Source organism: Lontra canadensis, unplaced genomic scaffold (assembly GCF_010015895.1).
Source record: "Lontra canadensis isolate GAN:19392208 unplaced genomic scaffold, GSC_riverotter_1.0 scaffold134, whole genome shotgun sequence".
NCBI lineage: Eukaryota > Metazoa > Chordata > Mammalia > Carnivora > Mustelidae > Lontra > Lontra canadensis.
This window is the reverse complement of record NW_022631128.1, coordinates 2,269,745-2,294,113: the sequence shown is the minus strand read 5'-3', so window position 1 is coordinate 2,294,113 and position 24,369 is coordinate 2,269,745. Positions and strand designations below refer to the sequence as shown.

The 24,369-nt window shown below is 52.4% G+C and overlaps 3 protein-coding genes across 8 annotated transcripts in view; all 3 read left to right on the top strand.

Moving 5' to 3' along the window:
• The window catches only part of OTUD5 (OTU deubiquitinase 5), a 28,775-nt gene extending 22,602 nt beyond the window's left edge, over positions 1 to 6,173 (top strand). For 2 of the 3 annotated variants that reach the window (XM_032842953.1, XM_032842951.1), the window contains exons 6-9: positions 2,715 to 2,918; positions 4,386 to 4,587; positions 4,679 to 4,792; positions 5,093 to 6,173. In XM_032842953.1, coding sequence (XP_032698844.1) covers positions 2,715 to 2,918; positions 4,386 to 4,587; positions 4,679 to 4,792; positions 5,093 to 5,217 — 645 coding nt within the window. In that variant the 3' untranslated portion in view covers positions 5,218 to 6,173. The remainder of the gene's footprint in view (positions 1 to 2,714; positions 2,919 to 4,385; positions 4,588 to 4,678; positions 4,793 to 5,092) is intronic. The other variant, XM_032842952.1, reaches the window with a different exon arrangement.
• Positions 6,174 to 9,100: 2,927 nt separating this feature from the next.
• PIM2 (Pim-2 proto-oncogene, serine/threonine kinase) lies at positions 9,101 to 14,360 on the top strand. Its single transcript, XM_032842958.1, is given in 8 exon segments — positions 9,101 to 9,366; positions 9,501 to 9,610; positions 10,355 to 10,405; positions 12,108 to 12,480; positions 12,951 to 12,967; positions 12,969 to 13,128; positions 13,224 to 13,339; positions 13,341 to 14,360. Coding segments are annotated over 8 exon segments (936 nt in total). The 5' UTR covers positions 9,101 to 9,305; the 3' UTR covers positions 13,389 to 14,360.
• An 812-nt stretch (positions 14,361 to 15,172) lies between these two features.
• Positions 15,173 to 24,338, top strand: SLC35A2 (solute carrier family 35 member A2). Of its 4 annotated transcripts, none has more exons than XM_032842957.1 (5): positions 15,173 to 15,767; positions 17,326 to 17,508; positions 20,852 to 21,003; positions 22,519 to 22,659; positions 24,021 to 24,338. In XM_032842957.1, the coding sequence occupies exons 1-5, from the start codon at positions 15,677 to 15,679 to the stop codon at positions 24,126 to 24,128; spliced, it is 675 nt and encodes a 224-aa protein (XP_032698848.1). In that variant the 5' UTR covers positions 15,173 to 15,676; the 3' UTR covers positions 24,129 to 24,338. The 4 variants fall into 4 exon arrangements, with proteins under 4 accessions (XP_032698848.1, XP_032698845.1, XP_032698846.1 ...); XM_032842954.1 differs by having other exon boundaries at positions 21,929 to 22,659; XM_032842955.1 differs by lacking the exon at positions 17,326 to 17,508 and having other exon boundaries at positions 21,929 to 22,659.
• The last annotated feature ends 31 nt before the right edge of the window (positions 24,339 to 24,369 follow it).

The following is a 24,369-nucleotide window of genomic DNA, read 5'->3' as shown; positions in this document are numbered from 1 at the left end:
AGCACTATTGGAGGGGTGGAGGGAGAGGGAGTGGGAGCAAGAATCTCAAGCAGACTCCGCGCTGAGCTCACAGCCCAATCTGGGGTTCGATCTCTCAACTCTGAGATCATGACCTGAGCCAAAATCAAGAGTCGGAAGCTTAACCGACTGTGCCACCCAGGTACACCACTCACTTCTTTCTCTTTTTTTTTAAGATCATACTTATTCATTTGACAGAGAGCAAGCACAGGCAGGGGGAGGGGCATAGGGAGAGGGCAAAGCAGGCCCCCCACTGAGCAGGGACCCCCCCCCCCCCAGTGTGGGGCTTGATCCCAGGACCCTGGGATCATGGCCTGAGCTGAAAGCAGATTGCTTAACTGACTGAGCCACCCAGGCACCCCAGCCCTACTCATTTTTCTTTCTTTCTTTTTTTTTTTTAATTAAAAAACCTGTGAATGCCTTAAGGAGTTTTTGTTTGTTTGTTTGTTTGTAGACTTAATTATTTAGAATGGTTTTAAATTTACAAAAAAATTGAGAAGGTAGAGTTCCCATGTGTCCTCCTCCCCCTTGCACAGTTTCATTTTTATTAACATTGGATGACTGTGATACATTTGTTACAATATATGAACCAATAATGATACATTATTATTAACTGAAGTCATCCTGTCTCTTTAGGCTCCCTTGTCTGTGATGGTTTCTCACACTTTGATGTTTTTGATGACCTTGACAGTATTGAGGAGTACTGGTCAGGTATATTGTAGGATGTTTCTCTTTTGAAATTTGTCCAAAGTTTTTCTCATGATTAGACTGGGGTTATGGGTTTTAGGGAGGAAGATCACAGTGGTAAAGTACCAGTCTCTTCACATCATATCAGCGGTATGTACTGGGACCATGATTTATGACTGTTGATGTTGACCTCGACCCCTGGCAGAAGTAGTGTTTGCCAGATTTTCTCCATTGTAAAATTACCCTCTCCCCCCATTCCTTTTTTCATACTGTTCTGTTTGAAAGAAGTCATGCACAGCCCACACTGTAGAAACAGAGGTTATGCTCCATCTTCTTGAGGGTAGAGTATCTATGTAAATGATGTAGAATTCATCTACAAGGGAGATTTGTCTCTTGTCCCCCATTTATTTATATCACTATGGACTCAAGGGTATTTCTTTTATATTTTGAGTTATAATCCAGTACTATATTTTGATGCTTACATTGTTCCAGTTTTGGCTGTCAGGAGTGCTCTCAGTTGGTTCCTGCATCACGTTGACATATCCCCATCATTGTAGTGGTGGGTTGTTTTTTTTCTTGTTTGGTTTGGTTTGGTTTTGGTTTATTTATTGTGTTTCATTTTGCAGCACTTTCTTACTTTCTGGCACTATGAGGTGCTACCAGTTAATCTTGTATATTTCTTGCCCCAGTCCTAGAACCAGCCATTTTTCCAAAGACCTCTGGTTCCCTTTATTGGAATATGTTATTAGAAACCAAGATCTGGGTGCTGACTGAGCTCCTTACTACTGGGGTGTCCTTGCTTCTAGGCCCTTTCAGCTGACAGAGCAAGGAGATAGATCTGTGTATACTAACCCGTGTATACATTTATCTAGAAATATTTCTTATGTAACCATCCATATCTCTCTGAAGCTACAGTTCTTAGCTGATATCTCCAACTGATAAGGTACCTCATCAGTTTTAATTTGCAGTTTTCTGATGGCAAATGGTGTTGAGCATCTTCTCATGTGCTTATTTGCCATCTGTATATCTTCTTTGAGGAAATTGTGTGTTTATAGACTTTTTGCCCATTTCTAAATTGGCTTGTTCTAACATAGAGTTTTACATGCTTTCTGGACTATTATACATAGGTAAAAAATTACATTTTCCATCATAACTTAATGCACACATTGGGTGTAGTATATGTATTTACACTAAAATAATATTAGCATTTCACTGAGCAATACTTAATGCCTAAAATATGCTCTGGTATTTTTTTATCACTTCATTTTTTAATTTTTTTTTAAGATTTTTATTTATTTATTTGACATACAGAGATCACAAGTAGGCAGAGAGGCAGGCAGAGAGAGGGGAGGGAGAGAAGCAGGCTCCCCGCTGAGCAGAGAGCCCGATGTGGGGCTCGATCCCAGGACTCTGTGATCATGACCTGAGCCAAAGGCAGAGGCTTTAACCCACTGAGCCACCCAGGCGCCCCTACTTCATTTTTTTTAAATGCTGTTGTGTCTCTCCACCTGACAAAAAGCACTCTCTTACAATGTCCCACAATTCATAACACCCTTTCCCATGATGATACCATCCCCTTGTCCTCTTAAATGTCCAAATACTACCTTCACCCTGTGCACACTCAGCTAACTTCTCAAGTGATCTTTTCTCCTTGTCCCATTTGGGCATAGGTGAGGAAGGTCTCAACATTATGAAATGAGTCATCGCTGGATGAGGCATCTTTAAATTCCAGCACCCGGCTGCCCCAGACATAGTACTTCACTCAAGGTGTCTTGGGGTTGGGAGCAGGGCTTCCCAGTATAGGAGTTTGGAATGACAAGTCCCACTACCGAAGCCAGCCTTCCTCCAATTCTTGATGAAAAGGCGGCCTGCTTGGGGGTCCTTGTAAGAGTACCTGCCTTCCTGTCTCCTCTTTTCTGGGCCTATAGGCCTACAATCCTGAGCCAGTTCTGGCTCCTGGCCAGAGTTCAGAGTGTCACCCCACATCCCTGTTCCTCCCTGCCTTGCAGTTTGCAGAGCAGTCCCTGATGAAGAATGCCATAAAAACATCAGAGGAGTCATGGATTGAACAGCAAATGCTGGAAGACAAGAAGCGGGCCACAGACTGGGAGGCCACAAATGAGGCCATTGAGGAGCAGGTGGCTCGAGAATCTTACCTGCAGTGGCTGCGGGATCAGGAGAAACAGGCCCGCCAGGTCCGCGGCCCCAGCCAGGTGAGTCCTCAGCTCAGGTGAGGCCTGGCCAGGAACCCCTTACTTCACATGTTCTGCTCCTGTACAGAGAGAAGAAATCAAGCGGTTTTGACATCTGGAAGAGAAGGAAGCTCTCAGCTCATTCTGTACCACATCTTGGCCTTAGTCTTGGCATTGTGCCTTAGAACTCTCAACACCTTTGCAGAACAAGCTCTTAAGGAGTGAGGGAGGCCAGCCACTGGTGGTGACGTGTGGAATTGATGGATAGTTCCAGAGAGATAAGCTTTTGTTGAATGTCTTTATATGTCAGGCTCTGTGCTGAGGATGTAAAATTAGGTCTGGACTATTCCACTCTCCGTGATCCCCTGTCTACTGAGGCAGACAGATATATCAGTGAGGCCCGTGACCCTGGCTGGGAGACCACTGGACATGGGTCTCTGGTCAGTCTTCGCACAGGAAGATTGGATTTTGAGGGCAGGGATGGGGCAGAGCAGCCAGGCATTTGAAGAATCACAAGGAGTTTAGAGTGGTGGTAGATGTTGGCAAGAGTTGAGTAATTTCTACAACAACTATTAATTGCAGGTCTGTGCCAGCCAGGCACTGTTCTCAGTGTGTGAGGGTACATTGATGAGATGGGCAAGCCCAGATCCCTGTCCTTGTGGTGCTTACATTTTTGCAGAGTCGAACAGAAGAAACAGTGAACATAATGAATGAGTTGAGAGGTAGCACGGTTGAAACAGTAGAGCAGAGTGAAGGGAATGAGTACGGCTGAGAGGGAGCTGAGAGTTCACAGGGTCAGAGAGTATGGTCAGGTTAGGCCTCAGAGCAGTTGAGATGTGAGCAAAAGCTTGCAGGAGGTGAGGCAGTTAGCTAAGTGCATGGGCCAGGCCAGGCGGAAGGCCAGCCAGAGCAAAGCCCTGAGGGAGAGTGCATCCCTGGTGTGATCTGGGAGTGGCCCGGAGGCCAGTGTGTCTGAGCAGAATGCAGTATTTGGGGGGGGGTGCCGGATCCAGAAGGGGCTTGTGGGCTGTGCTGAGAACTTTGGCTTTTACTGTGGCTGAGGCAGAAGCCTTTGGGAGGGCGGTGAGCAGAGGAGGGACAGGATCCCTGCGATTGCTGAGTGCAGCATGGAGTCTAGGGAGTTAGGGGGAGAAGCAGGGAACCGGTGAGGTGCAAGCTACTAGAGAAGTCCCAGTGACGGTGGCCGGCAGTGCTGGCTTGGGAAGAATGAGGAAAGGGCATAGAGTCTGAACGTGTTTTGAAGGTGGAGGTACAGGTTTCCTGCCAGATTGGCTGTAATGATGTGAGGGGGCATTAAGGAGCTGGCCTTCATCCTGCGGTCTGCTGTGTGACTAGGAATGATGGTGGCCTACGTAGAAACTGTATCACAGCCAGCATGCTAGGAGTGAGCCATTCCTTTGGGATGGGGCAGAGGAGGCTCACGCCTGGCGTCGGTCCTTACCTCCTCCTCCTCCTCCTGCACTGCAGCCCCGGAAAGCCAGCGCCACATGCAGTTCTGCCACAGCAGCAGCCTCCAGTGGCCTGGAGGAGTGGACCAGCCGGTCCCCGCGGCAGCGGAGTTCAGCCTCTTCGCCCGAGCACCCTGAGCTGCACGCCGAGCTGGGCATCAAGCCCCCTTCCCCAGGCACTGTCTTAGCTCTTGCCAAACCTCCTTCACCCTGTGCACCAGGTCAGTGACTTGGTGACAGGGAAGCATGCTGGGGTTAGGAGGTGCTGCCTAGGTTGTGGGCACCCTGCCTCTGACTGTCCCTCTGCCCCAGGTACAAGCAGCCAGTTCTCAGCAGGGGCCGACCGGGCTACTTCCCCCCTCGTGTCCCTCTACCCTGCTCTGGAGTGCCGGGCCCTCATTCAGCAGATGTCCCCCTCTGCCTTTGGTAAGCCTCCTCTATCTAGGGGCCAGGGGCCAGCTGGGAGTTGGGGAGAGATGGAAGAAGCAGCAAGTCCTGAGAGGGGGCTTCTAGAGCTTCTGGCCCTCTCCACAGGAAAAGGGAGTTTTTCAAGCCAAAGTGATGTGTCCAGAGCAGATTTGCGTGGGATTTCATAGGCCCAGAGGAGCCCTCTCTGTAGAGAAAGAGGGGCCTGGATGGGATCTCTCCGGAGCCAGGATCAGCAAAGGCTGAGGAGAAGGTGCGCTGGGAGTGCCCCATCATCCTTTTCCTCTTCGTCTTGCCCAGCAGGTCTGAACGACTGGGATGATGACGAGATCCTAGCATCGGTGCTGGCAGTATCCCAACAGGAATACCTAGACAGTATGAAGAAAAACAAAGTGCACAGAGATCCACCCCCAGACAAGAGTTGATGGAGACCCAGAGACTGGAGACCATCTCCCAACCCCCACCACTCCTGCCCTCCGGTGCCGCCCCACCTTCTTTGGCTTTCTTCCCTCTTGCCTTCTTCCCTTTTTCCCCTCCTTCTGCTCCTCCCCACTTCCCTCTGGCTGGCCCACCCCTGCGCCCCCTCTCATCGCTGCCACCACCACCATCACCCGTCTCTTCGCCAGCTGACGTGCCCTGTTGCCCCCTGCACAGCACCATCCCTGCATTCCACAGGGGACTTGGGCAAGGGTGCCGAAGGTAGGCGAGAGGCACACAGACAAACCAACTGGCAGCCAGGCAGCCCCCGAGGAGAGACATTCAGACAGAGGAAAGTATCCTTGCCCCCCATTCCTTCCAAGATCAGAAATACTTGTCACCCCACCTCCACAATGATACTGGGGAGGTGGGAGGAAGAAGTGGGAATTCCCCTTCCCAGTACCCCAAGAATGTCTGAGCCTTCAATGTTGAATTTTTTCTTTATTAAAATGTACTTTTATCTTATAAACTCAACCAATCCAAAATGATGTAGACAATAGCATTGGCTCTGTGAAGGCGGCATCTCTCTGGTTTGGGAGCAGGCAGGCCACGGGGCACAGAGGGGGCACAAAGATGTGGTTGCCATCTCTAGCCTTCAGCTCTGTGGAGGTGGGCAGGGCCTAGAGTACAAGCTGGGGCAGGGGCAGGTGTCCCGTGGGCTTTGGACAATGAGACTCTGGCCTCGCAGCATTCCTACTGCTTCCACACCACTGCCACCGCCACCGGTCTCTGGAATCTTGGGGTGGGGCCACCTTTGATGATCAAGGCTGCTGCCACCCAGGATTTGAGTGTGGGGAGTAGGAACAGCCTCAGCAGATGGGGCACCCGTGCCCTGCAGGTGTTAACAAGATCCACCATCTGTAATGTCCTTGGCACAATAAAACCAAATGTCAGTTTCCCCTGAGTGCCTCTGTTCTGTGTGGGGCATGGGGTGGGTGGGCCTCTGGGCAGAGGCAGTGATGGCATAGGCCTTGGCTTGATCTCTGAGGGCTGCATGCTCTCCAGTAGGGTATGTCTGTGGGCCCAGTTTGTTCATATTTGATTCATTCTTACTAAACCAACTTCTGGACCTGTTCCCACGAAGAAAGCTCCATCTTACTTGCACACGTAGCCTGCCCACCCTGTGTTCTGGGGTATGGTGGAAGCAGAGAACTAGGAGCTTGAGGGCTGGAACTGAACTTGCAGCTTTTCTGCCTGCCTCCTTCCCTATGTATGTTTGCTCTTTCCTTGTGCTCCTTGATGCGGAAATGCTTTGGGAAGGCACACGATGCTTCGTATCAACATAAGCTCAGTGAAATCAACTGGAGGGGCCTCCCTGGTTTAACTAAGGGATGGTTAAACCCTTTCTTTTTCATGTTCCCGGTCCTCTGACACCCATGCCCCTGCCTTTCCTTGGCATAAAGCCAAGGCAGAGAAGGATGGCTGACCCCCAGGTCTTGTCAAGAGTGTGTTTTGCTGTGCCTCACAAGCGGGGCCCCTGTGGAAGGATGTGTGTCCAGCTCTGCCGCCAAAGGCATGGCTGGCTGGGTGGCCATCTTGTGGGGTGCCTGTGGAATCCACATTGGTCAAGCATGCACATGTTGGAAAGTTGGTTGGGAGCCCACCCTGGCTTTTTATAGTTTTGTGATCTTGGTCAAATCACAGGCTGAGTTTCAGGGGTCCCACCATGTGTATGGTAGGAGTGATTAATGTCTACTACCTCACGCTCTCTCTGGTTGTGAGCACTGGGAGAGAATGCACATGGTCAGCGTATAATAATGTCTGATGGCATGGTGCCTGGCATGTTCTGAGAGCCCAGAGGTTAGCAATTAGTATTTATTTACCTCATTTTGAAGTTTGTACACCATTTACCCCCCTGCCTTCTTGCCACCCTGTCCAATTTCACTGGCTTCTGCCTGGAATTTGCCCTTCCCCATCCTGAGCCCCCAACCTTGTCCTTCAAGATAGAGTGTCACCTTCTGAGAAGCCCTGTGTGACCTCATCCATATTCTCACCTCTATCCACAGATACATCTTTACTCCTTCCCCAATAACTCCGTGATTCACTTCCTGGGCAAGGGCTGTGATGCCTGACTTAATTTGTGTTATCTCTAATATCTGCACCCTTGCTGGGACCTGGTAGGCTTATAGTAGCCCCCTAATAAATACTGGATGAATGAGGGAGAGTACATGTGTGTATCTGCTTTTTGGGTGTGTGTGTGTGTGTGTGTGCATGCATGCACGCATTTGGTGAGTTCAAGTCTTCACATGCACCTTGCAATGTCTAGCGTGTGTGATGAGGGCTTGTTTCCAGGTGTGTCAGATGGTGACTGAGTGTGGGACTCTATCTCTGACAGTTTATGTCTGTTTCTGAGACAAGTGCATGTCTGCGTGGGTCTGTGACAGCGCATCTGCAGTTTCTTTCTGATGGGGTGGATGTCCGTTTGTATTCCTGTGACAGATTCTGGGTAGCTATTTCTGGACAGTTTCAGTGACAACACTGCATGTTTGTGGGTGTGTGTCTGTCCACGTCTGTTTTTGTGACGCTGCCTATCTATGTGGCTCTGTCGCTTAAGTATTTATGTCTGCCTTTGGAGAAGTACTTGTGTGTCTGGAGCATCTGTGTGTCTTCCTGTGACAGACTCAAGGTCTCTCATTTCTGGGACAGTACAAGTCTTCCCCTGACGGTGCATGTCTGATGGTGCCAGTATCTTTGTGACAAGTTCTGGTGGTGTGTCTGACAAGACATTTCTGTGTCATTGTCACATGGCAGCGTCGGTCCATGTGAATCTCTCGAGTGCCTGTCTTTCCTTAACAGTGTTTCACTGGGTGTCATTCCGGGACTTAACTGGCAGCATGCCTGCCTGATGGTGGATGTCAGGCTCTGTGACAGTAGATGTCTGCATGTGTGTCTAGGACAAGTTTACATGAATGCGTCTGACTATGGGTTTTGTGTATATCACATGGTACTTCTGCGTGTCTTGAATGCATCTCTTTCTCCCGCATGAGGATCGACTATTTTTCCCAAATTTGTTTTTCCCAAATTTGTGACTGAGGGTATTTTACCACCTGTCTGAGTTCTTTCCGTCCCTGTCTCTACCACCATTCTGGCTCGCTAGCACCCCACCCCCACCCGAGCTCCACTTCCCTCTGCCATTCCAGATCTAGATGTGCTGACTGGGCTCGCTGCCAGACCTAGCCAGGTCTGTCCAGGTTAAGGGCTCCAAAACACCCGCAGCCCTCCGCCTCAGGGCGTGGGAACGCTGTCTTTGACCAGCGCGTCTCCCGCGGTAGTAGTCAGGGGGGTTTACCCATCCCTGGAAGCTGGACAGATTCTTCCAGGATTCCTGGCTTCAGTTTTGGGGCAGAGGCCTCTAGCCGCTTAAAGGGCTCTGGTCCTGTGTGAGGAGCACTCTTTGGAGACAAGGTCCTGGGTAGCCACAGGCCCAGATTCTTAGAAGCCCGGCGTGGCATTATCTCCGCGCTAATCTCGAAGCAGCGGCTGCAAACCAACTTCCTAGGAAAGGAGGCGGTGCAGTTATTTTTTTAAGTTTATATCTATATATACACATACACACACATATATAAAAACAACCCCGCGCAACAACCAAAACAAATGCGGTTGCTGCAAAGGGATTCCCAGAACCGGTTTCCTCTTTGCGCGCGCCCCTCACATTTGCATGCAGGCCCGGCCCCCGCGGAAGATCCGGGCATGCATTTGCATAAGGGGGTACTTGAAACGTTGAGGGTGGTATGCAAATTAGGACTGGCTCCTATTGGCTGGGGTACAGCAGGTGCCGCGTCCGGATTGATCAAAGCCAAGTGGGCGGGGCTGTCGCCCGGGGCGACTCTCTCGGGAGGCGCGTGCCCCGGCTCAGTAGCGTTGGGGCTGGCGCGCGCGTCGAATCTTAACGTTGCGCTGTTTTGCTGGCGCTTTGGGGCCATCAGCTTCTTTGCCTTCCACCCTGGCGCCCCCAAGTCCTGGCTCCCCAGCCTCGCTACCCCGGGCATCCACGCCCTGCGGGCTCAGCGGGCTCAATCTGCGCAGCACCACCTCCATGGTGACTAAGCCTCTGCAAGGGCTCCCCGTGGCCCCCGTGACCCCCACGCCGCCGCCAGGTGAGCGAGGCTCCCCTACCGCGACTAGGCCGAGCGGGCTGAAGTGGTTGAGGGCGGTGCGGGGGGGAGGGGGAAAGGGTCGCGGCAGGGCTCAGCACGCAGCCACCCTGACTTCCTCGCCTCCGCCTGCGTAGGAGGCAAGGATCGCGAAGCGTTCGAGGCCGAGTACCGACTCGGCCCCCTCCTTGGTAAGGGGGGCTTTGGTACCGTCTTCGCAGGACATCGCGTCACTGACCGACTCCAGGTATCAACCACGAGGGTCTTGGGTGGGTCAGGGGTGGTGTGTGTGCGTGCGTGCGTGCGTGCGTGCGTGCATGTGTGGTGTGTGTGTGGTGGGTGGGAGTCCCGAGGCTGGGATGCTCATTGACCAGGGGATGAGCCGACAATGTGTGCATGGTAGGGTCATGAGGACCAGGATCCGGGTTGGTGGGGGTGCCCGAGCGCGCGCACGTGCGCGCGCTTGTTTGTGTGTGTGTGGCGATCCAGGTGGGTATGTGGGGGAGAGGGGGTTTCAGGGCAGGGATGCTGGAGGTCCAGGGAGTGAGACTGGGGATTGGGGGGTCGTGAGGACTCTAGACCCAGGGATCCAGGGGATGTGTATCTGTGTGGGAAGGTAGAGAGACCCAGAGCTGAGATTTGGGGGATTTCGAGGGCAGATGTCCAGTGTGGAGTCCTTAGGACGACGAACCCAGTACAAAATTGGAGGGTCTTGGAGCTGGATGGTAAGATTGAGGGCTTGGGGTATTAGGAAATTAAGAGCCCAGGATCTGGAGTGTGGGGTCCTGAAGCCTGAGAAGAGAGAACCCAGGGCCAAGGATGATGGGAGAGATAAACTCAGTTCTGGGGACTTGGAGAGCAGGGGAGAAACTCCAGCTCATTTTGGGTTGTGGTGTAGCGAGGTTGGTACCCGAAAGACTAGAGTGAGGGTCAAGATTGGGGGGGTCAAAGGGTCATCTGGTGGCTCCCTCACCTCAGCCCCCCTCTCCAGGTGGCCATCAAAGTGATCCCCCGGAATCGCGTGCTGGGCTGGTCCCCCTTGGTGAGTATCTCTGGAGTCGCTGACCTGGCGACGCCATCTCTGAAGATGGGACTCAGCAACCCCTTGCCTTTCTAGGGCTTGTATGATTCCCTGGGCCCTGTAACGGTGAAGAGAATACTCCTACCAGCCTGTGTTTACTCCCCTCTGGTGACATCCACACCTCCATACAGTTCTGATTCACCCCAGCTCGCTTTGGGCCCTGGATTCTCCCCCTCCAACCCTCCTTTCTCCTCCTCCCTCCAAACACAGGCTCAGGGGCTGCCCGCAGGGCATGCTGGTGGGGAAAGAGGGGCATAGGTCACTGGTTGCCATGGTGACGGTGGCTGCTTCTCTTGGGCCGTTAGAACGCTAACGGACAACAGGGCGGGTCTGGGCAAGTTATAGGGGTGGGAGCGCCCCCTGGCGGACATTGGGGGAGACTGCGCCTGCGCAGGTTGTGGGACCCGGAGGGAGAAGGTGCGCCTGCGCAGTAGCGAAAGTTTCATCACCGTGAGAAAACCTGTCTGCGGCTGTGCTAGTCAGCGTACTGGCCGGGAGAGGGCCCCACCTCAGGCAGGAAGGCTGATTCTGGGGGTCCGTATGCCCTCACCGGGCTTCTGGCGTAGGGCGGCTTTTGTGGCCTAGCACTTATGCCTTTTATTGAGCACTGACTGTGTGTCTCAGGTTTTGCTTCATCATCAAAGTTTACTGTGTTCCCAGTCCCACTAAGTACTTGCGTTCAACCCAGCTCTAGATGTTCAATGACAGTGACAAAACATCACATGATAGTATTATTGAGTTCTTACTTTGTTCCTTTGCAATTAATCACTTTTACCTACTTAACAAATGTATATTGAGGACCTACTATGTGCCAGGCACAATTTTAGGCATTTGACAAAATATTACATTTACTGAGAGCTTATTTTTTGCAGGGTTCTTTTCTACTAATTGCTTTTACCTATTTAATAAATATGTATTAAACCCTACCCTGTTCCTTACCAGGCATTGTTATAGTCAGTGAACAAAACAGACAAACCATTATACAATAATAGTATTTTTGTGAGCTAACTCTGTGCCAGACTGTACTATCAAGTGCTTTCAACTATTTAACAAACATCTATTGAGCACCCACTGTATGTAAGGCACTGTTCTAATCTCTTCTCATATGCCAGTGAACAAAAGATAGACTATTACATAATAGTGTTCATCAGTTGCTTCTTCAGCAGAAAGCCTTTTTAAAAAAATATATTTTATTTGTTCATTTCAGAGACAACGTGCATGCACGTGCACACCAGAGTGAGGAGAGGGGCAGAGGGAGAGGGAGAGAGCATTTCAAGCCGACTCCCACTGGGCTGAGCATGGAGCCCAACGTGGGACTCGATCCCATGATCCACGAGATCACGACCTGAGCTGAGCTCAACCGACTGAGCCACCCAGGTGCCCAAGAAGGCCTTTTTTAAAAAAATAACTTTCAGTTACTGAAATATTTACTCAGTTCCTATAATGTGCCAGATGTGCATGGGCTTTTGGCTCAAATGACCTTTCTAGTGGCTGTATTTGAGCCCTTAACACAGGGAAACTGGGGCTCAGGGAGGGAAGTGGGCTGCTGAAGGACACACAGTCTGGAGGCTGAGGGGCTACGATTTAAGTTCAGGCAAGAAGTCAGCCTCAGAGCTACTGGCTTGATGTCTGTGTTCTCTTTTCTCTCCCCTTCCCCCCACAGTCAGACTCAGCCACATGCCCACTGGAAGTGGCATTGCTATGGAAGGTGGGTGCAGGTGGTGGGCACCCTGGCGTGATCCGCCTGCTTGACTGGTTTGAGACACCAGAAGGCTTCATGCTCGTCCTCGAACGGCCGTTGCCTGCCCAGGATCTCTTTGACTACATCACAGAGCAGGGCCCATTAGGTGAGGGCCGAAGCCGCTGCCTGTTTGCCCAGGTAGTGGCAGCTGTTCGCCACTGCCACGCCCGTGGAGTTGTCCATCGTGACATCAAGGATGAGAACATCCTGATGGATCTCCGCCGGGGCTGTGCCAAACTCATTGATTTTGGCTCCGGTGCCCTGCTTCACGATGAACCCTATACTGATTTTGATGGTAAGTCTTCACTAAATCTTAATGGGGGGGTTAATCTTTTATCTTTATGGTCCCTTGATCTTTGACCTCTAGTGCTGGGGTACCCCGTGCTCCTTGATCTATATCACACCTTTATAACGTTCTTGAGTTTTAATATTGGGGGCTCTCAAGCCTTGTCCTCTCCTAAAGTCCATCTTCTGACAGTGCCCAGACCTGGTGAGGGATTATGTTATTATCCTGAGTGTTCCTTTTCTGTCTGGTAAAGGGATCCTACTCTTACTTTTAAGGGCTTCTATTCTGTTGAGGCCACTCTGCTGTTACCTTAATTGTTCTTTTCCTGATGATGAGACTCTGCTGTTATATTTAAAGAACTCTTCCGGTTAGGGGACCCTGCTTCCGTAGTGTGTTCTCTTAATTCTGGTGAGGGGACCATACTTTTGGGGGGGGAGGGGCATTATCGGGGAGTGGTCTAATCTCTGGCTTGTGTGCAGGGACAAGGGTGTACAGCCCCCCCCGAGTGGATCTCTCGTCACCAGTACCACGCACTCCCAGCCACTGTCTGGTCACTGGGTATCCTCCTCTATGACATGGTGTGTGGGGACATTCCCTTCGAGAGGGACCAGGAGATTCTGGAGGCTGAGCTCCACTTCCCTGCCCATGTGTCCCCAGGTGAGGCCTTCACCAGTCCTAGCTCAGTGGACTCCATCCTTCCCAGGGCCTACTGTCCCCAACTGACCACTAATCTGTGTGCTTCTGATCCACAGACTGCTGTGCCCTAATCCGCCGGTGCCTGGCCCCCAAACCCTCTGCCCGACCCTCACTGGAGGAGATACTGCTGGACCCCTGGATGCAGACACCAGCTGAGGATGCACCCCTCAATGCCCCCAAGGGGGGGGCCCACCCCTTTGGCCTGGTCCCTGCTGCCCTAGTCCTAGCCAGGCCCCCACTAGTTGGAATAGCCGTCCCATGGCATGCCACAGGGATAGATGGACATCTGTTGACCTGGTTATACAGGTCATTAAAAATCCAGTGTTGTTAGGGTCAGAGATTGGGGATCAGGGGTCAGGAGACATAAACCAAGTCTGCCCACTCCCCATCCCAATTCTGCTAAGGAGCCTTCCTCCCAGAACTTATGGTCTCTTATTCTGGAGGGCGGGGGGAACTTCCTTATTTCTCATTTTGCTAAGGGTGTTTATTTGGTTGAGGTTCCTTCCATTCTGAGCCCCAGGACTCTTATTCTGATGAGTTGTAACCCCTACACTGGCACCTCCTGCTGCCACCACACACACTTAGTTCAAATGCTCTCACTTGGGCAAGGGTGCTTTCCTTCCAATGCCCCAGCAGCTCTTATTTTAGCAAAAGGACCCTTTCCCCTAGCCCAGGGTCCTATATTCAGTCAAGCTGCTTGCCTACCTCAGCCCAGGGTTGCTGATTCTGGGGGAGGTAATGCCCTATTGTTATCCCAGGACTTTTTTTTAATTATTTTTATTATTATTACTATTTTATTTTATTTTTTTTTTATTTTTTATTTTTTTGGTGAGGGGACCCTACTCTGTTATCCCAAGTGCTCTTATTCTGGTGAGGAGAACCCTACTTCCATGATTTGGGAAATGGGAGATGGACACCACCAGAGTCCGCTAGGATGGGGTGGATGGTTTTTTGGGATGGGGTGGGGGAAGTCAAGTCTAGTTGTTTGTTCTCCTGGGCCCCCCCTCCATCTTTTTTGGATTCTTGCTGCCTCCTTCTGAGCCAGGATTGTCCAGTTGCTGAAATGTAAATACTTATGTATTGGTGGGAGGGGAGCTCCAACTATGTCCTCCTCTTCCTTCTCCCCCTGCCTGGATTATTTAAAAAAGCCATGTGTGGAAACCCACTATTTAATAAATGTTATAGAATCAGAAGTGACTGGCCATTTGTAGATGAAGCAAGGAAGCTCACTATTTGATAAATGTTCTAGACTCAGAAGCGACTGGCTATTTGTAGATGCAGTGAGGCAATTATGAAGCATGTAATGTATACTGAGTCAAGAGGGAGGTGGGCTGGATCGCTCCTCTGCTCTTGGGAGGGCTTCGCCCTGTGGTACTGTCCTAAGGCTGTTTTATGGGTTGGTCTAAACAGGAACACAAAGAAAAACGGATTTCCCGCATTCCAGCTCTTAGGTAGTTCCCAGGATGTGCAGAAGGGCTCCGCTGGATCTACTGTAGACCCTGAAGATTGGCATATGTCCCCAGTCAAAGAGGGCTTGCTCGGCCAGAGAAAACTGCCTCCCCCCAATGCCGGGGGAGGAAATAAAGCACTTCTCCCGAGGAGAAAAGGCCTTTCAGGTCACCGGTGAGGGAGGGGCCGGGCACTGACAGAAACTTTCCCAACCCTTCCATGTTTCCGGATAACATCCGGGGTGGAAGTACCCGTTTTGCCCCTACCTTTTTTCACCTCTCCCTTGCTCTCTTGTTCATCCCTCCTCTCTCATTCTTCACCTCGACGTCCCCGCCCTAACCTTAGCTGTACCCTCTCTTGCTCCGCTTTCAAAAGCTAACCTGAAAGCCTCACCTGGTGGCTTACCTGTCCCCTTCGCACTCCCTTTCCTCCTCAACAGGGGCTCGCTTATCCTCCCTACTCTCAGTCTCCCCTCTCCAACACCTTGCTTGTGTGGCCTCAACTGTTCTGCTCCTTTGCCCGCCTGACCCTCACCTGTCCCGCGCCATCAGTCTAAATTTCCTCCCAGCCGCCTGCGTACTCTCCAGGGGGCGGGACCTCGCCGGGAGGTGGGCTAAAGAGGAACTTCAGTCCAACCAGGAAGGTACCCAGGAGTTTTGGTGCGGAAAGGGCGGGGTCATCTGTAGAAGCTGCCAATGAAGAGCTGAGATAGAAGAGGCTCAGCTGAGCCAATGAGACAAGGACACACGATGGGCGGGTGATCTAGAAAGCGAGATCAATGAAGTCGAGGGCGGGTCTAGTAACGGGAATGAGCCAATGAGGCTCTGTAGAGACAGCTAGAGGCTGAGTCGGCCGTGTATTGGGTCTGCCCATCCCGACGGAATCTGGGAATCCCGAGGCTGCGGTCTTAGGTTACCACTGTCCGGGAGCGGACGAGAAAAACCACAGCTCTGGCCAGCCCCTCACTCGCCCCGCCCCTACCCCGGAGGCCCGGAAGCGGAAGTTACGGATACGGAAGTGCCCTGCTGTTGCCGAGGGGACGGGCCAGGCAGATGCCAACATGGCAGCGGTTGGGTCTGGCGGTTCTACCGCGGCTGCTGCGCCAGGGGCGGTCTCCGCGGGGGCGTTGGAGCCTGGAACCGCGAGTGTGGGTGAGACAGGCCGTGGCCGAGCAGGCGGTGGCCGGGCGAGGGTCGGGATCGCTGGGGGGTCAGGAAGGTTCCTCACTCAAGCGAGAGGGAGCATTCCTTATGGACCCACCTATGTGTGCGTGGTGGGGGGTGGAGGAGGGAGGACGGAACGGTCCACTGTGAGTGTGTTGGAAGGCGGGGAAGAGACCATTCTGAGGGTAATTGGGGGGGGGGCCCTTCCGCATATGGGGGAAGGGAAACTTTTTGGGGACTGGGGGGTTTTTGCCTTTGGGGGAGGCTAAGACCACTGAGACCATTTTGAGTTTGTGTGGGGGGGGTCCGTCCTTAGAGAAGGGAGAGAGCATTCTGAGGGTGGGAAAGTTCTTCCTTATAGAATAAAGAGGCTGTTCTGTGGGTGGTGGTTTCTTCCTTATAAAGGGATAGGGGTTATTGTGAATTAGGGTGGGGCGGGTCCTTCCATACCCGACTTAGAGGGTCCGTTTTGAAGATTGGGATGTCCGTTATAAGGAGATAAGACTGTTCTGGTGGGTCCCTTCCTAATGCTGGTAGAGTCCATTGTATATTGGAGTGAGAGGGTCCTTTCTTACATGGCAGAGAAAAGACATTCTGAGGGTGTGGGGCCCTTCTTTATAGCGGGGAGAGTTCATTGTGAGTGTGAGTAGAACAAGGAATGATTCCTTGGCTGGAGGTAGGGAAGGTGCAGTGGTTGGAGGATGACTGGGCCATGTGGAGTATAGGGAAATACTTCCTTATGTCCTCGAGGGAATCACACCATTCTTGGTACAGTAACCATTTATTATATGGGGTCCAGTCCTAGGGGCTGTGGAGGAATTATTTCTTAAGTTAGTGAAACCATTCTGTGTCAGAGGGACTCTGGTGGTCATAGAAGGTAGGAGTTGGAAAGACCATTCTCAGTGTGAGGGGATGGAATAATATCTTAGATGGGAGGAAGACCGTTCTTTAGGGGGTGGACATGCCTTATATAGTGGTCTCATTCCCTGTATTGAGGTATCATTCTTTACATAGGACGACCCCTCATTAAATAGAAGCATCATTTCATATAAATCTGTGGTTTGCTCACCCATATAATGGAATCCTTGTAGCTCGCTCAGAGATCAGAACAACATAGGGATCTGCTGAGGTATTCCACATAAATTCTTTACCCCAGCGATAGGTAGACAGCACTCAATAAATGTTGAGAATGTGGTTGGTAGTCCGTCTTGGGGTGGAGTTGCTTCTCACACAGAGGAGGGAGAGAGGGGGCCCAGTGTGTTCAGCACCTGCTCCAGCCATTTCCTGATACCTCAGCAAGGATTCCAGGTATGGGCTGGATGGGGCGAGGTCCACTTCCTCCTTTGTGGCTCTTCCTGCCTGTTGAGGCAGCAGAAGTAGATGGGAGTCAGACCCTCCTTGGGTCAGGATAGGGAGGCAGAGAGAGGAAGTGGCAGTGCCTAGGAGGATCCTGGTTGAGAAAGGAGTGAGGGGGAAGGTGGTGGTGTGGCTGTGTCCTAGCAGCTTCTGACCCCTTCTTCCCCCTTGCTCATTGAATTTCCCACAGCTCACCGGCGCCTCAAATACATATCCCTAGCTGTGCTGGTGGTCCAGAATGCCTCCCTCATCCTCAGCATCCGCTACGCCCGCACACTGCCTGGGGACCGCTTCTTTGCCACCACTGCTGTGGTCATGGCCGAAGTGCTCAAAGGTCTCACCTGCCTGCTGCTGCTCTTCGCACAGAAGAGGGGTATGAGCCAGCAAGGGGGGCGGTGGTGCTGCACTGGGGTCAGTGGTGGGACTTTGTGTGTGTATGTGTGTACACCCATGCCCACATGGAGGGTTTGCTGGGGGAATATCACTGTATCCCTGTGTCTGAAACCGCCTGGGGAGTATGTAAGTGCAGCTAATCTGCCTTGTCCCTCCAGTCCTACTTTTAGACCCCTGATGCCCGGGAAGTTGGTCTGCGTGGACTGTAGGAGTGGTCTGTGCCCATAAGGTAGCAGGGGACCCTTACAGGGTGATTCACTTATTTCCCTTTAACTTTGCATTATGGATCATTTTAAACATATACAAACTTGGAGAGAATAATAAAATAAAATGTCCATGTACCCATCACCCAGATTCATCAGTTGTCCACTCATGGCCCCTCTGCCATTAAACAGCATCAGTGATTACCCACTCACTGTCCATCTCCCTGTCTGCCTACCTACCCACTCCCTGCCTTACTTTACTGCAGTGTGTCCCACACGAAGTATGTAGTATTTTGAAGTAAATCCCCACCCCTACCTTACTGTCTTGAATAAATATTTTGGTACATTAAAAATAACTGCAGTATCTAAAAATCATACATCAAAAAATGAACCCTAAAAGAATCAAATACCCAGTCAAGTGTTCACACACTTATAATGGCTTCTCAAATATCATAAAAATTTTTAAGAATTTGTCTCAGTCAGGTTTATATAAGGTCAGTGTCTTGCAATTGGTTGGTGTCTTCTAGGTCTGTTAACCTCAGGGTTCTCCTCCAGCTCTGTGATGGGCAGTTAATTTCTTGAAGAGAGCAGGTGGTTTGTCTTAGAGACTTTGGACAGTCTGCAGTTTGCTGCCGGCCTCCTAGTGATATCATTTAACATATTCCTCTACCTTTTCTGTACTTCCTAGAAATTGAATTTCTATACCAATTTAAACATCTCCCTAAAAGCCTGCTTTAAAATGTTGTCAGTTGTTTCTCTACAAAGGCCGTGCCAGGGCGCCTGGGGGGCTCATTCAGTTAAGCGTCTGACTCTTGATTTCAGCTCAGGTCATGATCGCAGGGTCTTGAGATCGAGCCCCACATTGGGCTCTGCACTTAGCAATGGGGAATCTGCTTGAGATTTTCTCCCTTTCCCTCTCCCCCGGCTTGTGGGCACGCACGCCCTAATAAGTAAATAAATCTTTACAAAAAATAATTAAAGGCCTTGCCTTTGTAAAGGATACAGATGTCTGTTCCAGCTCTGCTGTCAGTATTTACGATGAAGAAAACATTCTTGCCCACTCACTAGCTCCAGGGCCCTGGGAAGCAGCAGTTTGGGAACCCATCTGTTCTGTCCTTTCTTTCCTTTTTTTTTTTTTTTAAAGTGGACGTGTAGCTGAGATACACAGTTAACCATTGAACAACACAGGTTTGAGCTGTGCAGGCCCATTTAGATGCAGGTTTTTGTCTAATAAATACAGTACGGAAAATGTTTTTTCCTTAGGATTTTCTTCTCTGGCGTACTTTAATGTAAGAATACCATATATGATACATATAACACACAAAATGTTCTATGTTCTCTGTAAGGCTTCCAGCCAGCAGTAGACTATTAGGAGTTAAGCTTGGGGGTTGGGGGCATCAACAATTTATGTGGATTTTTAACTGTCTGGGGGGGTTGATGCCACAGCTCCTGTGCTGGTCACTGGTTAACTGTAATGTTTTCTTAGTTTCAGGTGTACAACGTACTGATTCAACAATTCTCTACATTACACAGTGCTCGCCATGATAAGTGCACTAACCATCTGTCACCAGACTGAGTTATTACCTTATTATTGGCTGTATTCCCTGTGCTGTACTTTTCATCCCTGTGACTTATTTGTTTTTATAACTGGAACTTTGTACCTCGTAACCCCCTTCGCCTATTTCGCCCATTTCCCGCTCCCCTCCCCGCCCTCAGCAACTGCCAGTTCTCTAGGAGTGTGTGATTCTGCGTCTGTTTTTGTGGTTGTTTGTTTTGTTTTGTTAGATTCTACGAGGTGGTGAAATCATTTGTCTTTCTTGGTCTGACTTCCTTCACTTAGCATCACGCCCGGGAGGTCCATCGTCTGCTCTCTCCCCTCCCCCACCTTCTGTTCTGTTCTCAGTTGATTTGAGACACTTCCAAGCGCTCATTGCGGCAGCCCCTGCCCTCAGGGGGGCTGATATTTGGGATGGGGAGAAGCAAAGAGCTGCGGATTTAAAACCACAGGCCTCCGCCTCAGATCTACAATTTCAGCCCCTTGCCCCATGTTGTTGTTGTTGTTTTTTCTCTTGAATCCGTTTTGTGGTAAAACCTGGCCTGACACCACATGGGGCTGTTTGTTTATCTGTGTTTTTAATTTTTCTCATTTGGTGTGAATGTTTACACAAGTCACCACAGAAATACGAACATGTGTGATTATGGCGTACAGCCCCCTGTATGTGAGGGCTGTGTTATGTGTTACGTGCCAGATTGCCCGTGCTACTTGTCTGATGCCTGGAAAATGTCCAACACCCAAACCCCTGGGCCCCAAGAGTTGGGGCTAAGGGGTTTGAGATGGGTAATTACTCCCAGGACGAAGGCCGGGCAGGGCCACGAGCCGTCAGTGCAAGTTCCCTGTGATAGCCCCGTGCACTGGCTTTCCCCTGCGATAGCCTGGTGCAGTAGGTGGGGTTTTCACAGAGGAGCAACACGCAGCTGAGCCTGAAAAGGTAAACTGTAGAGCTGTGCAGAGGCCTGACTCTCCAGGAGGGTCCTCTCTCTCATGCATCGGTGGGAGCAGGCCCCAGCCAGCCTTGGCTGCTTCTTAGTCCCACTGCCGCTGTTCCCTGTGGCCCGGGTGGCCCAGTCCTTGCATGTTGGGTGGGCAGAGCAGGAGATGGCTCCTGCCCTCAGGCAGCTCGCAGGCCAGTAAGGAGCTAGGATAAGCGTCATAGTTGAGTCTCCAACTTCCCCTCTGGTTGGCAGTCTGCCTTCCCACTCCTAAGGCTTCTCCTTCACAAGCTAGTTCCTACTGACAGTTTCACTGGCTAAACGGGTATTGAGTGCTTGCCCTGAGTGGGCCTCCTGTCCGGGGAGCTAGGCTGTACACTGAGTGAGGACAGCCTGCGAGCCTCAGCTGCGCACAGTCGAGGATGGTGGTTTTGTGTCCTATGAAACTGCTGGCCATGAGGCCTGCTGGGGGGGGGGTGCTGCACTGTGGGCAAACTGAGAGCACAGACCTCATTCAAGCCCTCAGGAAGTCAGAGTATGGTAGGGAGACGCAGGGCCCAGCCCAGTCCTGGCCCGCAGAGGATCTGCAGTGCTCAGGAGGACCGTCCTCCCCCTCCCCGTGCACCCCAGGTAACGTGAAGCACCTCGCGCTCTTCCTCCATGAGGCTGTCCTGGTGCGGTATGTGGACACGCTCAAGCTTGCGGTGCCCTCTCTCATCTACACCTTGCAGAATAACCTCCAGTATGTTGCCATCTCCAACCTGCCAGCTGCCACTTTCCAGGTGAGCTGCATGCCCACTGTGGCCTGGGAGGAGCTGGCTGGGGTCGGGGAGGTAGGAGGCCGACAAGGGGAGGGCTGCAGAGAGCTGGGGCCGTGTCGCCTTGGCTCTCCCTCAGTCTCAGTTCTTCATCTGTGAGAACCGGGAATGGGGACGGGAATGCCTCCTCACCAGGTTGCTGGGACGGCTAAAAGAAATAATATCTGGGAAGAGCCCTTGGTTGGCAGTAGGAGGGCTTTCGGCTGTTTCCAAGGAGGCCTTGGAAAACGGTTCAAGAGCCTGGATTCTGGGGCCCAGATTCCACCTCGGCTACTACTTCCCAGCTGTGTGATCTTGGGCAAGTCACTTGACATCTCTGTGCCCTAGTTTTCTCATCTTCCCATCAGACATTACAATAGCGTCCACCTCATCTGGGAGAGCAGTGAACGAATGGATTCACATGCAGTGCCCAGAGGCACAGAAGCACACAGCGGGCACTGTGTCAATGTTTGCCGATGTTATCATTGTGGCTGATTGGCTTGCATCAGCACCTAGTTATCAGCCGCCGCCCCCCCCCCCGCCCCGCGACCTCATCAGAGAACCTGTCACTTGTTCACTCACCTGCCGCGTGAGCTAGTTCACAAACAACAGCTGTACTCTACAGATGGTGATGTCAGGGCCGAGACAGGGCAAGTGCCTTGTTCCTCATCACACAGCCAGAAAATGGGGTTGGGGTGCAGACTTGGGTGTGGCCCGGGACTTCCTTGTGGAGCTGTGGACTTTCCGGGAAGCACGGCGCAGGGCTGTTTAGTGCCCTACCAGTCAGCTCCCAAGGACTGAGTGTCTTTCTGGTCGCCTGCCCTGCCCTGTCCCTGCACTGGGCACATTGCGGGATGGGGGTGGGGCGGGGAACAGCCCTTAGCACCTCCCGCATGCATGCCGCACACAGGTGACGTACCAGCTGAAGATCCTGACCACGGCGCTGTTCTCCGTGCTCATGCTGAACCGCAGCCTTTCGCGGCTGCAGTGGGCCTCCCTGCTGCTCCTCTTCACGGGCGTTGCCATTGTCCAGGCACAGCAAGCTGGGGGTGGGGGCCCTCGGCCACTGGACCAGAACCCTGGGGCAGGCCTGGTGGCCGTCGTGGCCTCTTGTCTGTCCTCGGGCTTTGCGGGCGTCTACTTCGAGAAGATCCTCAAGGGCAGCTCGGGCTCTGTGTGGCTGCGAAACTTGCAGCTGGGCCTCTTCGGCACGGCGCTAGGCCTGGTGGGGCTCTGGTGGGCCGAGGGCACTGCTGTGGCCCGCCGCGGCTTCTTCTTCGGCTACACGCCGGCCGTGTGGGGCGTGGTGCTCAACCAGGCCTTTGGCGGGCTGCTGGTGGCTGTTGTCGTCAAGTACGCCGACAACATCCTCAAGGGCTTTGCCACCTCCCTATCCATCTTGCTGTCCACGGTCGCCTCCATCCGCCTCTTCGGCTTCCACGTGGACCCGCTGTTCGCCCTGGGCGCCGGGCTGGTCATCGGTGCTGTCTACCTCTACAGTTTGCCCCGAGGTGCAGCCAAAGCCACCGCCTCCGCCTCCGCCTCCGGGCCCTGCACGCACCAGCAGCCTCCGGGGCAGCCACCACCACCCAAGCTGTCTTCCCACCGCGGAGACCTCAGCACGGAGCCCTTTCTGCCGAAGTCAGTGCTGGTGAAGTGAGGGCTGGTGGCGGTGGGGGGTGACAGGGAGGGGGACTGGGTGGAGGGTGTTGGGCATCTGCAGGGACCTGAGCTGCCACTGGGCCTGGCTCCTCTGGGACTGGAAGAGTTTTCTCCCAGGTCGTGGAGACTTCTGGAGGGGCATGGGACGGGGTGGAGCATCACATGAACCCTTCCTCGCAGACTGGGCCCCCCTCCACTGGAGGGGGCTTTGAGAGCTGCCTCGTCTGCCCCAGCCAACCCCTTTCGGGGACTGGGTTGGCAGTGTTGTCATTCAAGGCCTTTCTTTGCCTGCCTGCCCTCAGCTGGAGGTGTCCTGTCTTCCATGCCTGGGAGAGCCCCTCCTAGCAGCCCCTCCACCTTTGTAAGGACAAATCGGACAAAAATGTTACAGCTCTTTTAGTGATGGATGCCTATCTGTGGGGTTCAGCTTCCTGTAGCTTGAGGCCTTCTTGCCTCCCTCACAGCCGCAGTGGATCATGTTAGCAGTTCGGGTCTTTTTTGTACATGGCCTTGGGGCAGCTTCCCTGACGGGAGACCCTTGATAATGGGCCTGTCGTGGGCACCCCGGAGAGAGGCAGGGGCCGGAGCTGACTCGTGTTGCATCGGCCCATTCCTGGGGAGGGTACAGTGCAGTGGGGGCCGTTTGTTTTTTTAGTGGTCTGGGAACTTGTGGTGTAATCAGATAATTAATAATCCAGGGTGCGGGGAGGGGGAAAAGGTCCTTGGAGTGGCTGAATCTCACTGAAATCTAAGACCCTGTCAGATGCCGGATGCAGGGTTCTTTTCCGAGACATCCCAAAAGGGAAGCTAAAGCTGCCGGCCACAGCTCTGGTAACGCACTGGCCCGTATGAGGCGCCCTCGCTCTGGGACAGGGTGAGGGGTCTCCAAATCCCTGAGATGTGGAACCTGCCCCCTGCACTCCCTAAAGCTTATTAACCCCTTAACGGTCTCCCAGGATATGCGTGCGTGCGCGCGCGTGTGTGCGCGCACACAAACGCATGCACACACACACGGGGGAGATGCCTGGGCTATCTTTGCTCTATGTAAATAGGGTCGTTGGATCTTTATTTTTGATTAATTTGTTCTGATTTTTTTGGCTTGTTTTCTAAGGAACTGTAATGAACAAATGTCAGGAGACCCAATGCCAAATAAAGATGTTGTATTTATTTAGTCCACGTGTAGCTTTCTGACCCAGGGGATTCACTCTGTCTGCATAGGCTCTGTTACTAACCCCGGGACTACCAGCCCCACCACTGCCACCCTCGCTTGCTCAGGGCACTCGCCTGCCAGCCCACACCAGCTGTCTGTGTTTCTCTCTCCCTCCCCATTCCCACCACAGGTTGCTCACCAAGGTGAAGGGTTCGTAGCCGCTGGGATCGAAGACGCTGGCCTGGCCTTCTCCCCTCTTGCCCTGGCCCAGCCAGGACCAAACTCTGATCAGTATTAGGGGTGGGGGGAGGTAGACACTGAACCCCAGCCTGGTCCCCCCACGCCCACCCCCCACTCCCACGCAGGGGGAGGGACACAACTGAACTCTGGTAATGAGGGCATGGACAGGATCCACCTCGGCCTCCAAGCCCCCCCGTCGCCCTCATATCCTTGCCACTCCCGCACTATCTTAGGTGAGTTTTTGCAAATAAAATGTGTTTCACCTCTTGCTGGCCTGGGTTGGGAAGCCTCAAGAGCGC

What these genes read in the sequence shown, in the direction of transcription:
- SLC35A2 (XM_032842954.1), top strand. Translation starts at nt 15,677, where the DNA reads ATGGCAGCGGTTGGGTCTGGCGGTTCTACCGCGGCTGCTGCGCCAGGG. An exon ending in GCCTGGAACCGCGAGTGTGG is followed by an intron (nt 15,768 to 17,325) that starts GTGAGACAGGCC and finishes AATTTCCCACAG; the next exon opens with CTCACCGGCGCCTCAAATAC. An exon ending in GCTCTTCGCACAGAAGAGGG is followed by an intron (nt 17,509 to 20,851) that starts GTATGAGCCAGC and finishes CGTGCACCCCAG; the next exon opens with GTAACGTGAAGCACCTCGCG.